This window comes from Vombatus ursinus, unplaced genomic scaffold, assembly GCF_900497805.2.
Source record: "Vombatus ursinus unplaced genomic scaffold, bare-nosed wombat genome assembly UNPS02014959.1, whole genome shotgun sequence".
Classification (NCBI taxonomy): Eukaryota; Metazoa; Chordata; class Mammalia; order Diprotodontia; family Vombatidae; genus Vombatus; species Vombatus ursinus.
Window position 1 is genome coordinate 14,749,068 of NW_020954737.1, and position 14,477 is coordinate 14,763,544.

The following is a 14,477-nucleotide window of genomic DNA, read 5'->3' on the forward strand; positions in this document are numbered from 1 at the left end:
AAGCTTTGACACTCTTACCCATTTCGTTTAATTTCACTGAGTACCAGAATCCTAAGAGGCCATATGACAAAGCACAATGCTAAACTCATTAGGAGACGGGCATAGGAAACTTGTCTCTAACACTTACCAGCTGTATGAGTCTGAGCTAGTCATAGAACTTAAACCTCTCTAAGCCCTGTTTCCTCAACTGTAAAATAGATCACATTTGTACAAACTGGACTTGTCTTACACTCTACAACTTTGATGGTTATTATTTCAGTTATTTTTTAATCCTCTAGTGTGGCTAGAGGATTTCTTCAGAATTCAGTTTACCTTCAAAGCAGTCCAGAGGGATTGAATGGGCGGGGGGGAGGAATGGGGTTTGAGATTTCTCCTTACTAGACAAATACAGAAAAGTGATTGTTCTTCCCTTACTGGGATTGGATGCCTTTAGATTGAGGGTCATCATCACCTAATTGCCTCAACAGAAGCCTACTGAAAGTCTCTCTCAGCTTAAAGGGAGTCATATTTGTGTGAATGGGGAGAGACAATTTGGTTTGGCTTTTTGGGGCAGCTGAACCTGGGAGTTAGAATAGGGAGAAATGTCACAAATAGAACCCAGTTAATTTGCTGAGGGCAGGCAGTTTAAACTGCATCAGTTTATAAAGCTTCCACTCTCTCTCAAACAGAGAACTCTTCTCTTCAGCTTTCAGTGAGGGACCACTAAAGAGCCTGTGCCCCAGACACTCTCCTTCATCCCAGTAGAAACAGTTTGTTTGTACATGTACTGGCCTAAGGGAGGTTCTGGCTTTGTCTTTCACTGAACATAGAGGGGAGGAGAAGAGGGGCATAAAGAGTGGTTGCAATTCTGAGTTATATACACCTTGTCTTGGGGTAGTCATGTGAAGTAAGATGTCAGGTGCTCGAGTTCCTCTGTGGGGGCCAACTGGCAAGCGGAATTTCTTGCACTGGAAAGAATGACTGATAGGAAAAAGAACTCATGCTATGACATGATTGGCCAGGTTCCTTTGGAGTTGCCTGAACCATCTCATAGTAATTCCTAACGTCAGCAAGTACAAGGAACCATTAAAGGCATAATACTCTGCTCTGCAGCATCCACCAATAAAAAGACAGTAAGGCTATCACAGCACTCCTGCCAGGAAAAGGAAGGTAGTAGCAATACAGGGATGCAGAAACTCCACATGGCTGGGGGGTGGGTGGGAGGAGTTAGGTATGGCAGAGCAAAATAGTCAGGCCTTTGCAGTGGCAGGGCCACAGATCTCAGGCCTATAACAATCTATCTCAGCATGTCAGTTAGATCCAATGCTTAACATAGTATCTAACACATAGTAGGTGATTAATAAGTGTTTACTGACCCCAGAATAAGGGGACAACGTTTGGTCCAGCACTGGGCAGCAGAGCTAAGGCCCCAGTAGTGACAGAATCAGAGACAGCACACAGCCCCCCAGCACAGAGGAGGAGCACTTTGCCTGGAGCAGCAGAGACAGGGGCCCCACTAGCAGTGGCCAGAGACACTTGAAGGTTTATGAAATGCTTTCCTCTAAAACAACTTCAGATAGTACAAGTGCTAGCCTCATTTTACAGGTGAGGGAACATGGGCTAAGAGATGCTACATGAGTTGTTCACAGTCACAAACAAATAGTACTTCAAACTCAGGCTTCAAGTATCCTAAATGCAAATCCCATGCTCTTTTTACTACACCCTTAGTCCTACGTCTAATGTTTATGGTTCTCAGGTTCATGAGATCGCCCTAAAAATGATCTAACCTCTTCAGTTTAACCTAACCCTCTTCTTAATGCTTCTTCAACTCAGTTAAATAAGCTTATTTCTGCATAGCTCAAATGTATTAAAGTTTAGTAAACTGAGTATGGCAAAAAAAAATTGTTCATATATTTTTGCTTTCAGAAAAAATGAATTTAATCTGGAATACATAAGAAGTTAAACACATACACAGACAAACTCCCACCCCCAGAAGCAAATGCTGAGATTTCTTGTGTTGATTCCATTGACAAATGTTGGGTTAAGTCCAGTACAAACAGTCAAATTCAATGACATCTGACTACAAAAAGTAAACTGCTTATATTTACTACAATTTATTCTGTATAAAACAAAATTTATGTAGTCTTCCCTATTTCTTTCATTCTACATTACTGTCATCCTCTGCAGAATAGATAGCTTGATTCCTTCTCTTAATTTTCTTTTGTAAGTGGTTTCCATTTCCAGTTTCATCACTTAGTCTTTTAAAGGGTTTCTCATTTAAGTTCTTTCCTTCTGATTCCTGATTTTCACTAGATTTCTCCAGTTCATTTGTGGAATTCATTGTATCATCAGAAGATACTACCATAGAATCTGGTAAGATCCTAATATCAGAGAAGCTTGTTGAAAAATCAGGAGGGCGATGCTCAGATGAGGGCTCCACTGAGGGAGCACTGATGTCACCATGTAGACCTGTAATACTATCTTCACCCTCATCATCCTCATCAAGCATTATTTCATCGGGATTAATAGAGGAAGACAGAACAGAGTTATCTGTGTTATATTCACTTGGTTCTTCTCCTGATCCATTACTGTCCACTTCTTCATCATAATCTCCACGCAATGAACTTTCTTCTATCACCTGTTGAATTCTATTATTGATATCAGTGAGGCCAAGCTGGGCACAAAACTCCGTGGTCTGAGGACTGATCCTATGAACTAACTCCATGTGTTTCTGGGGCTTGCTAGGATCATAGCATATAGCTGTCACACTGAAGTTACAAGGAACTTTCAGGTCATGGTTCATTTCTTCCAATACCTCTTTCATTGCTTCTTCTGTTGCACTATAATCCCACCTAGAAATGTTTGGGCAAAAAAGTATCATTTATTTTTATCTTGGTAAAATTAAACATTAATTAAAAATTAATTTTAGGTTCACAAATAGAAAATACATTCAATTTTGTAAAGATAATTAATTTTAAAAATAATTTATTCCAGAAAGCTATCTCTAACTGATGAAAGACAAGTCCATGTTATTCCAAACACAAAGTCTTTCCTCCAGAATGCTCTAGTTATAAGGCACTTTTTTTTTGGTGAGGCAATTGGGGTTAAGTGACTTGTCCAGGGTCATACAGCTAGTAAATGTCAAGTGTTTGGTCTGAGGCCAGATTTGAACTCAGGTCCTCCTGACTTCAGGGCCGGTGCTCTATCCACTGCTCCACCTAGCTGCCCCAATAAGGCACTTTTTAAAATATACATGTGATGGTCATCTCCTATCTTTCCCTTTAGGTGATAAGCTCTTAGGTCTCTAGACTACTCTATATGTCAGTAGCTCTTTTTTTTATACTAGTCAGTGGGAAAATTCAATTTATTTTGATGATTATTCAAGAATAATTTCCCTCCATTTTTGGCAGAAAGAGAAAAACTTTTTTCAATAAAACCATACCTATTTAACAAGCATTTGAATCCCTAAAGCGTGCTAGGCATTGGGGATTAAAAAGACAAAAACAGGCCCAAACTTCAAGGAGTGGAGGAAAAGGGGAATATCATGTACACAGATAAGCATATATAAAATATAAATACAAAATAATATAGCACCTGATTTGACTTACTTTGTGTGAAGGCCATTATTTTCAGGCATAGTCCATGAGCCTCGTGACACATTTACAAGACTATTAGTAGCCTTTAGAATAGTGAGCCATTCAAGGTCATATTCCAAATAGTCTGGTGCATTCAAGTCATGCTCTACTTCTATTATCTATGTAAAAAAAAAAAAGGATACTTTTAGGAAGATCTATTCATTTTAACATTATTGCCATTAAAATTAAACATAGTATGCTCTCTATTTTCACTACTTAATAAACCATATTTACGTTCTCAAGGAAGAAATCAATTATCTGACCTCAGGATTAATTACCCAAAAATAAGAAATTAAGGTGCAGAGATGTGCTACACAGTAACAGAGTTATCTAACATTTTAAAAAATATCCTGGCTACCTAAAGCAACATCTTATTTTAGGACTATCTAAAACAACAATTCTAATTTCCAAAATTTTGTAATAATTATAATTTCCAATTTAATTATCCAGCTTCTCAATCACCTATGCTTCTTCCCTACAGAAGAGGATGATGATGATAGTATGTGGTATTTTAAAATAATAGTAATTACAAAGTATCTAAGCCTGAGTCACCAAATATAATTTTTTTTTAGAATTTGTTATTCTATCTTGTCACTGTCCCCAAAGGTTCGAATTTTGTATTTCATCTTTTAGGCACACTAATACATTGTTCCCAGAACTATGAATTAGTCCAACTATTCTAGAAAACCATTTGAAATTGTAGAAGAAAAACCACTAAACCATCCAGATACAATCAATGTTGATTTTAAATGTCTTTTTCTTTGTTACAAGGGAAGGCTCAATATGGTGGAAAGAGGAGTATATCCAGAAATAACTGTGATGTAAAAACAAAGGACTTGAAAAAAGAGAAATAAGATAGACAAAACACACATAAACACAAAAGTATACATATTATTAACACACATTTATATACTTTCACCTTAAAATTATTACAAAACTTCTTCTTAAACAACACTGTGAAGCAGGTAATACAAGTATTTTACAATTATAAAAACTGAAGCTTAGAGAAATTAAAGTTATGATTTGCTTAAGATCATGTACCCAATAAGCATGACTATAACTGACATAAATGTACTCTTGACAGGAAAAACTAACAGATTAGAAGAATGAAATTCTTTTTATATTCTGAATACATAAACACTACAAAAGACAATCATCTTATTTCATTTTTACCTGTAGGAAGTCTCTGTGTGGCAGACATTTGTCTAAGGCTAAAAATTTGGTTACTTTTGGGAGCTGTCCATCATTGGCCTAGAAAACATAAATTATGGTTTAACTGTTAAAAAGCAGACATCTATTAATTAGAAATGGCTAAATAAACTATGATACATGGACGTAACTATATTTCTGAGCCATATTGAATGATATATTGATACTGATGAATACATGAATTCAAATAAGCCTCATTAAGATTTACATGAACTAAGGAAGAGTGAAACAAGCAGAACTAGAAATATACAATGTCTACAACATTACATGTAAGAAGAACAAAAAAACTGAAGCTGAATACTATTATTTTAGCCCTGGACAAGAACTGAGAAATGCACTTCCTTCTCTTCTTTCCAGAAGTGTGGGATTACGGGTAGGAAACACTTCATCTAATGTCAGACTCCACTGATGTTACTGGTCAGTTGATTTCCCTGAACTGCCTTCTCTCTTTTAAAATTCTTTGTCACGAATGATGGTTTGCTAACTAGAGAAGGGGAAAAGGATACATTCAGAAATGAAGGTGATGTAAAAAATATAAGCCCCAGTTTCCTTACTTCTAGAGTAAGGAAGTGGAGTTCGATCATGTCTAAGATCCATTCTTGTCTTAAAAATTCTACAGTTCTCAGAATAAAAAGGCTGCCTACTTTACCAAAAGGTGCATTTCAGGACTCTTCTCCTTTCTCCCACCCAAGCTGCCTTGTCCCCCTGAAATTTACCCCTTTCTTATAACATGGCTTCTCCCTCTAGCTCTGTAATCCCAGTTTCAATCATCCTTTTGGGAATACCAGGAATCAGGTAGTACAGGAAAAGAATCACAGAAGTATATGAAATAAGGGCATGAACATTTGGAGTCTCTGGGAATGGACATTGAGGGCAGGACAAAAGATCTCAGTCTGGGTCCTTAGAACTAGGAAGATCTTACGAGATTCAACTGGGTATATGTAGAAAGCTTAAAAAAACAATCAAAAATGTATTAAGAGCCTACTCAGTAGAACACTGTGCCTAGATGCTAGGAAGACAAAGTTTAGATATTCCCCATCCTTTAAACTTTCCTTCAGTCCCTGCATCATCTCAACCCACCATCTCTTCTCCTTTCTCTGTTCCACTATGGAGTAATCTATATCCAATGGCTCTACTTCCTCATCATTCACTTCTTTTGCCCCTTGTAATGGAGACAAACCAGGTTACAATACTAAAACTGCTCTATCAAGGGACGCCATTGATCTATTCATCACTATATGAAGTGGCATTTTCTCAGGGACCATCCACTTTGACCTTTCCGTAGCACAACATGGAAAAACTCTCCTTAAAAACCTACCCTCTGGGGCAGCTAGGTGGCGCAGTGGATAGAGCAACGGCCCTGAAGTCAGGAGGACCTGAGTTCAAATCCAGCCTCAGACACATAACACTCACTAGTTGTGTGGCTCTGGACACGTCGCTTAACCCCAATTGCCTCACAAAAAAAAAAAAACAACCCCACAAACAAACAAACAAAAAAACCCTATCCTCAGATAACACTGGTTATTTCATATAATTACCCATTTATATAAGAAATTATTAAGTATTTATTAAGTGCCTACAATATGCCAGGCACTGTGCTGGTTTTGGAGATACAAATACAAAAGCAAGACGGTATCTGCCTCAAAGAGATTATATTTAATTGAGGGGATAGAACATGTTCAAAGAAAAGTAAACTATAAGAAACATGCCAAATATAATCAAAGTAAGTGTGGACCAAGGGGAAAGAGAATGACAACCTGGGGAATCACAAAAAACCTCTTGAAGGAAGTGTCACTTGAGCCAAGCATAAGTTCCAAGAGGAAGAAGTAAGGAGAGAGAACATCCAAGCATGGTCAATAGCCTATGTAAAGGTTCAGAGGCAAGAAATGCAATATGGCGTACAGGGAACAACAAGTAAATCAGTTTTGTGCCAAGGGGATGTGTATAATTAGTGTGTATTCAATTAATCAGCCTAGAAAGTAGCACCAGGAAACAAGGGAATTAGGTTAATTTATTTTTTTTCCCAACGAATCTGAATAAGTGAAATACAAAGTTTCTGCTTGAAAGAGCTATAGTATTAATGAGAGAAAGCCCATTTAGGAGTGAGACATTAAAAAGGCTTTGTAAGTATGTTTCTCAACAGTAACTACATATTTGATATATATTACCTGATGTCTCATGAAAGCTGCAAACTTCACATGAAGGTGTGCAGAAAACCAATAAGTAGGTTTCAAATGATGTAAAAGCTCTGAAGCCGCAGGGCTTCCTAATGTGTTGTTTTCGACTTCTTGTCGAAAAAAAGATTTTGTTTGAAGAAGCTGTTTTTTATTGCCATAATGGTATATACTTCTTGGCCAGTCATGAGACAGGAATACATCAATAGGTTGTTTCAGCTGTAAAACAAAACAGTACAACATTTAAGGATAGCCTGACCTAAAAATCAGGACCCTCACTTCCCTCCTCTTCCATAATCCCTCCCTTAGCCACATAACAATTTGGCCATTCTGTCCACTGCTGCTCGAATTAAGACCTTATCTTCCCTCTAACATTAAGGTGGTCGAAGATGTTATTCAGCTGTTCAAAGCAAATAGAAATCTTTGTTCTGAGGAGCCTGAGTCAGCCTTTCACACAACTTCTAATGCAAATTTATGGTATTTATTTTAGAAATTTATCATAGCCACACACTTACTGAGCACCTTCTACATAACAGCAACATGCTAGGAAATGTCTGGGAATATAAAAAAGTCTAAGATATAGACCCTGCCATCAGCAACTTACATTCTAAGTTCAGAAGAGACAAATTATATATACATATAAACACAACTACAAGACTTTAAGATTTTAAAGTAAAATTATAGGATTTCAACAATGTAGGATTAATTGCCCAATTCATATTACAGATAATAATTACTAAAGGACATCAAAAAAGAGATCACTTAGGAATAAGAAAAAATGAACTATAAGGCTGGAGTGGATTTGAATAGACAGAAAAAAAAAGGAGGGCATTATTAGCAATAGAACTGAAGAGACAAAGCATAAACTAGTAAGCACCAATAGGTTTGTTTAGCTAATACTACAGCAGGAGATGCTGCACCAATCTGATTACAAAAAAAATTTATAGGGACTTTAATTTTTATAAAAAATTATTTCCAAGGCTGCTTTAGTGTACTTTTTTTTCCATACCTGTTTTAATTTGAAGACTTCAATATTTCTCACATGGTATACACTTCTTACTGAGTTTTGATCATAAGGAGGGCACTCATAATGTCCTGAAATTAATAAAGTGAAATAAGTCACATTTAAATCATCAGAATATTATACTTTCCTGTTCTTCAAGACAATTCTCAAATGTTAAAACACACTACAGTTGTTTGCTTACACTACATTTGCTTTTATATTTTGGGACTCTGACACTTTTTAAATTGTTATAACAAATTCATTTCTGACTTATGAAATTACTGTAAAAAATTAAATTGAATTACTTGTGGAGTAAGAAGATTTGTAATTTGTGGACTGTGTTGTATGTACTTGTTTTAAAGTTATAAGAGTTTAGAGAAGTTACCTATGAAAATAACAAAGAAATATGCTATGTTACCTATAAGTTTCTATGTAGCACTTTGGAAGTCATATTACCTTTGCGGTAGTCATGAGATTTGAAGATACCAGAGATTCCACCAATTCTTACACCACGGAATTTAACCACTCCAGCATATCCTGAAAAATTATACATGCAAGCAAAATCCCCATGTGCTTCAATATTACACATCAGAAATATATCCTCAGATCTAAATAAAAGAGCTAATTATGTTTATGACATTTAAATTCACAATGCCAATTAATTCATTACGATAAAATTACTTTAAATAAGCTTTAAAATGAAAAGTAATCAGCAACAATAATGAAGAATTATAAGATAAAGCAAATTATTACCAAGATCTGCTGAAAAACAAAAATTTAATAACCCCTTATAAAATTCCCAAGGTCTATGTCTTGGCAGAGATTGGGGTTCAAAGTGAGAACTTGCCCTAATACAAAGCTTCTGGAGCTTATATGAAAGAAAAAGAAATGATGCCTTCTAAGGAATTCTCATTAGAACTGATTTGTCTTAGAGCTCAACAACAACAAAATCAATAGATCAACCAACACTTATTTAACAGCTGGGCTGTCAGGGACAGGAAAAAAAAGAAAAAAAAAAAAGGTGTCCTCCCTCAGGAAATTTACTTGGGGAAATGATCAGACTTTACTTATTTACCAAAAGCAGACTTGCACATACATGATTTCATTTGACTCTCAACCCTGTGTGGGAGACTACTCAACTACTTTTATTCCCATTTTATGGATAAGGAAATCAAGGATTTGAGACAACATAATTATTAAGTAGCAGATCCCCTCCAGTTATATTACGGCTCAACTTAAAAAAAAACTTAATCCCTTTAAAAGCACCAGCTATATTTCCAATTGCCTTTGTATACAAATCAAAATAAATATTCCACCGGCTAGAACATGTAAGTTTTTTCCCATAAAAAGTTTTAACCCTTTCATCTTTGGAACTACAATGTCTGGGTCCAACTGTCCAGATTGGTGACTATCACTGATTGAATACAGACTTACTTTGAATTTCACAGAACACCACACACTCTGTTGTCTGAAGGTACATATAAAGATATATGCATGATTCCCACCATTCCACATAACAAAAAATAATGAGCAAATACCTAGATAATATATGTTTGGTGCCACCCAACCACCGTAAGGTAGCTCCTGCAAGTGATTAGAGGCTTCATGATTTCCTCCAATGAAGACTGTAAGAACAGGAGCTTTCTTCTCACCAGAGTAATACCTATGACACAAGTATAAATCTGTCAATTACACCATATAACCCCATATTGACTGCTTGTTATGGATCCAATACACTAGAAATTTTTCCATGATAGCAATATAATTCAAACATTCCTTAAGCAACTATACATGAAAAACAAGTCATTCTGGAGTGTGTGTAAGAGGAAGACATGGGAAGTGGTTTTTTTAAGGGTATTTTAACCTGCATTTAAGGATAGAGTGAAATTAACGTAAGCTCTAGGAAGCCAAAGCCCATTTTTTGTTTTCCTCTTTATAATCTCAGCATCTGGCACAAGGTACTTAAGAAATGCTTGTTAAATTAAACAATTCAAGTTTACATTGCCTTTTAAACTTTGCAAAGACACTATCTTTTTTGATCCTCAAAATAATCCAATACGGTAGATGCTATCATTAACCACATTTTACAGATAAGGAAACTGAGACTGTGAGGTTAAGCGACTTATCCATGATCGTCCAACAATTCAATTCAATTCAAACATTTATCAAGCGCCTACTATGTGCCAGGCACTGTGCTAAGCACCAGGGATACAAATGAGGCAAAAACGGAATCAAAGGTGGATCTTTGTGATTACAGACGGACCCCGTATCTTGATCCAAGACAAGACCTTGCCACCCGCAGACTACCTGGGTGATCAGTGCACAAGTCATTACGTCTTTCTCTGGCCAGAGAGGAAGATGGAGGGGATATAAACGATCTGACCTGCATCTTCGGGTAAGAAGACGACAGAAAAGCTCAGAAATTGCTAATGGGGAAGAGGCTGGAGGTAGACGGAGAGGGAAGGAGAGGAAGAGCGAGAGGAGAGGGAGGGGGAGAGAAAAAGAGAGAGGAGGAGAGCGAGAGGATCAAGCAGCGGAGGAGGAGGAGGAGGAGGAGGAGGAGGAGGAGGAGGAGGACGAGGAGGAGGAGGCGGCGGCGGCGGCGGAGGAGGAGAGAGGGAGTGAGCAGGTGATGATGGAGGGTGGCCCAGGAGCGCCCCACGCAGGCGGCGGACTTCACCTGTAGAAGGTCTGCATGTGCCGGTACTTGGGCGGCACGGCCATGCAGCGCAGGTCGGCCTCGTTCCGCACCGCCTGGAAGTCTCCGCAGCACAGCAGCAGGTCCGCCGGCCCCCCGCCCCGCCGCTCCGCCAGCGCCAGCGTTTCGTAGATCTTGTCCAGCTCTCCATGACAGCAGCCGGTCACAGCCACCCGCATCCTAATCTGCGATCTCCGCCCTCCCGTCCAGCAACCAAACTACGCGCCAGGGACCTCGTCCACCACCCCGGGGGAGAAGCCGCAGCCGGAAGCTCACCCGGGCCTTGAACGGCCCCGACAGGAGCAGCCAGACTACCGCCTTCTCCCGGTTCCAGTCAAACTCTAGCGGAAATGGCGCACCTCCTCACTACAAAAGCCCCGGGACTTCCTGCTCGGCAAGTCTCGCGATGAGGAGGGAGAAAGCTCATGCAACGCCCCACATCTGTAGCAGCCCCACCACCATCCTAATTTACTTGAAAGTTAACACAAATACATTTGTCTTCCACTTCTACCCCATCGAAGGGAAAAGAGAAGAAAAGAAAATTTTTTGTAACAAGCTAGTCAAGTACATAGCCTGAATCTTTTGCAACCTGAGTGAATTGTACACCGAATTGTCTGAGCTCCCCATTCAGAGTCCTCCAAATCAGCATTCTTAATGTCCAGTGTAACCCTGCTCCAAGTTGTGTCCTGAATCACGACTTCGATCTGATGATAGCTCAAAATGTATAGCTATTGATGGATGGGGTCAGGGCAAAGACGTGTTGTTACCCTGCCATGTTAGTCCTGGGTCTTTTCAGAAAATCTCGGGTGGGAGCCTCATCCATAGTCAGAGCTTCATCTGGAAAGATTCCTCTGCTGTAAGTCAAATAAAATAAACCTCTTGTAGGATCATCCTAATCTCTCCTTTAGAGTTGAGGCCAGTAACTTACCCAGGCCAGCTAAACCATGTCTATTTATAATCTCTAGGTTATATTCATTTGGGAGATATACTTTGCTCTTTTTTGATAGTCTTTCCTTCTCTGAGCAGCTTCTTACCCAGCATGGTGAAGTGGAAAGACCACTGGATTTGGAGTCCAAGGATCAGAGTTTAAATCTTAGCTCCACCTCTTATTACTCAAGTGACCTTGGACAAATCTCTAAACCCAACTGGGCCTCAAAGCATAAATATAAAATATACGAATATAAATAAATTAAATAATAATTATTATATATAATTATATAATTATAATAAAATTAAATAAAATAAATATAAAATATAAAGTTAAGGGATTGAAGCAGATGACTTCTAAGGTCCTTCCTAGCTCTGAATCTATAATTCTCTGATCTGATTCTCTGACTCCATCACTCCTAAGAGTACACAAAGATCTCAAAAGTGATATTAAAGATACTATCTCATTTTTATTTCACGAAGTAGTCAGGGATGCTAAAGGAAGCATTGTTTCCATTCCCTTTAACTCTTCATTGACTATCTTATCATCCATTCATTCTCTCCAGGTAGTCATCCAACAAACTGAAGCTTTATTGAAGTTGTCTCTCCAACCGAGAAAGTGCTTTAGTGGGATAGTTGTCCAAAGCAGCTTTCGAAGTGGAGTCAATTAGGCAACTATTCTTCTTCAACAACCCAGTCCACTATTCCATGATGATTTTTGTATCTGGATAATAGAAAATCTGATATACTCAACTAATGCCTAAATTCTGGATGGTATCTTATAATGCCTGAACTGGGAAGGGGGTCAGTCCTGAATAGAAGCAATCTTCTATGGCACCCCCATAGCGGAAAAATCAGTTTCTTCAGAGTATTCAATGATGGAGGCCACACCAAACAAAGCCATAACTAGCATAAATATTAATGTATATAGGGATATATTTCCAACCCTTACAATACAGGAGGGGTCCATGATAGTCACCCCTTAACGTAAGGAGGAATAGTAAATGAGGTGTGCATGGGAATGCAAACATAAAAATGAAACAACCTCTGTCACCCTTAGAACCTTGAGGAGGAGTATTAACTAGCCTCACTCTAGATCCAATGCTCTCCCTACTGGAAATGCCTTGGAGAAACAACAGAACACGTAAGAGCATTTTGTAATTGGTTCTGGTCAGGTAACTGGTGAAGAGGATCCTTTTGACTATAGAAGCATTCAAAAAGTACTAGCTGACCAGAGCCTTAATCGGTTCTCTTTGGCTAGTGGATCTAGTGAATCTCCGTTCATTGTTTGACTCCTTCACTGACAATGCACAGTGAGAGACACTGCTGTAAAGTGAAAGGCATTGGGCTGTACCCACGGAGGCCTGGATGTAGCCCTGTGAAACACATCGGTCTTTTGCTTCTATATTTCTTCTTTCCCATTTTAGGTAAAGGGATCAGAAACTATCATCTTGTTAGTTTTGAAAAGTCAATGAGCCTCTGGAAGCCTCCCCATGTCATAAATTTCAGGTGTGTGAGTCCATGCTGGCTGTGCAGTCAGTTCATAATTGATGCCCCAGGGAGCCCTTGGCTTCTAAACCCAGCAGTTGCTGACATTAAGATTCATTTGTCAACCTTTGGACACATACTTGATGGGACTGGTCCTTTTTAAAAACTCAGCTAAGTCTCTGCCCACTCTCCCCAGAGATCAAAATGGTATAAGGGAGGGTGTCCCTGGGATATTGGAAAAAAATATTTGGGCTTTTATTTTTATTTTTTTACATAAATATACCTTTGTTACTAATTGATGTTAAGTAGTTAAGTGGAACTAGGGCACAACTCACTAGCAGCTAACAATGTGAGGAGATACAACCAATGTTTTTGTTTGTTTTTTTAGATCAGTTAGGTGGGGAAATAGAGTGCTGGACAGAGAGACAGGAAAATCTGAGTTCAAATCCAGCCTCATACACTTAGTAGATGTGCAGTCCTAGACAGGTCACTTAACCTCTGTCTGCCTCAGCTTCTTCTACTGTAAAATGAGGATAAATAACAGCACCCTTCTCCTAAGACTGCTGTGAAGATAAAATGCAATAATATTTGTAAAGCACTTTGCAAACCTTAGAACATTATATAACTGCTAACTATTATTAACCAGTGGAGGATCACGTGGACAGCATCGGAGAAGAGAAACCTCCTGTCACCCTTAGAACCTTGAGGAGGAGAATTAACTAGCCTCACTCTAGAATGACAGAATGTACTTACTACACATATGAATATAGACAAAACATATGTAACAATGACTACCCTGACCCCCACTGCCTGAAGAGCAGGTATGAAAGCCAGGTTTCTTTGGTACCATTAAGAGGAATTGGGGATGCCTAGGCTCTCTTCCAATGGCTCTAGTCCCCGCCCATCCCCCCATGATGTTCCCTCAATTGTAAAAGAAGGGTCCCCTCCACCCCAGTTCCATTTAATGACTTAACAGTCAGATTAGCTTTTACAAACATTTACTGCAAAGGTATAATTCCAAATATACAAACTTACTCCACAATGTGTGGGAGGCATAACTTCAACCCCTTACCCCCTCAGTCTCTAGGAGAGGAAGAGGATTGGGTTCATAGATTAGTTCAGTTTTATAGAGCACAGTCCCAGATTCCAAGTCCAAAACCACTCTCGGGTTCAAGTCCCAGGCACCTTGACTTCTCAGGGTTTCCCTGCCAGGCTGGCTCATTACAACACCCCTCTTGTAATCCTGACTCTAGGCTCGAACTATGGGTCACACTCCCGGTCCCATAGGGATTACCACTGGCACTTGAAGTTGATAAGAACAAATGAAACAAAACAGAACAGAAACTGGAAAAAACCCAGCTTAA

At 38.8% G+C, this 14,477-nt stretch overlaps 1 protein-coding gene across 1 annotated transcript; it reads right to left on the bottom strand.

Moving 5' to 3' along the window:
* Positions 1–1,898: 1,898 nt before the first annotated feature.
* On the bottom strand, positions 1,899–11,049 carry DBR1 (debranching RNA lariats 1). Its single transcript, XM_027845132.1, has 8 exons — positions 10,681–11,049; positions 9,539–9,663; positions 8,457–8,537; positions 8,007–8,092; positions 6,992–7,216; positions 4,788–4,865; positions 3,588–3,733; positions 1,899–2,831 (listed from the first exon to the last, which is right to left on the bottom strand). The coding sequence occupies exons 1-8, from the start codon at positions 10,875–10,877 to the stop codon at positions 2,138–2,140; spliced, it is 1,632 nt and encodes a 543-aa protein (XP_027700933.1). The 5' UTR covers positions 10,878–11,049; the 3' UTR covers positions 1,899–2,137.
* Positions 11,050–14,477: the final 3,428 nt, after the last annotated feature.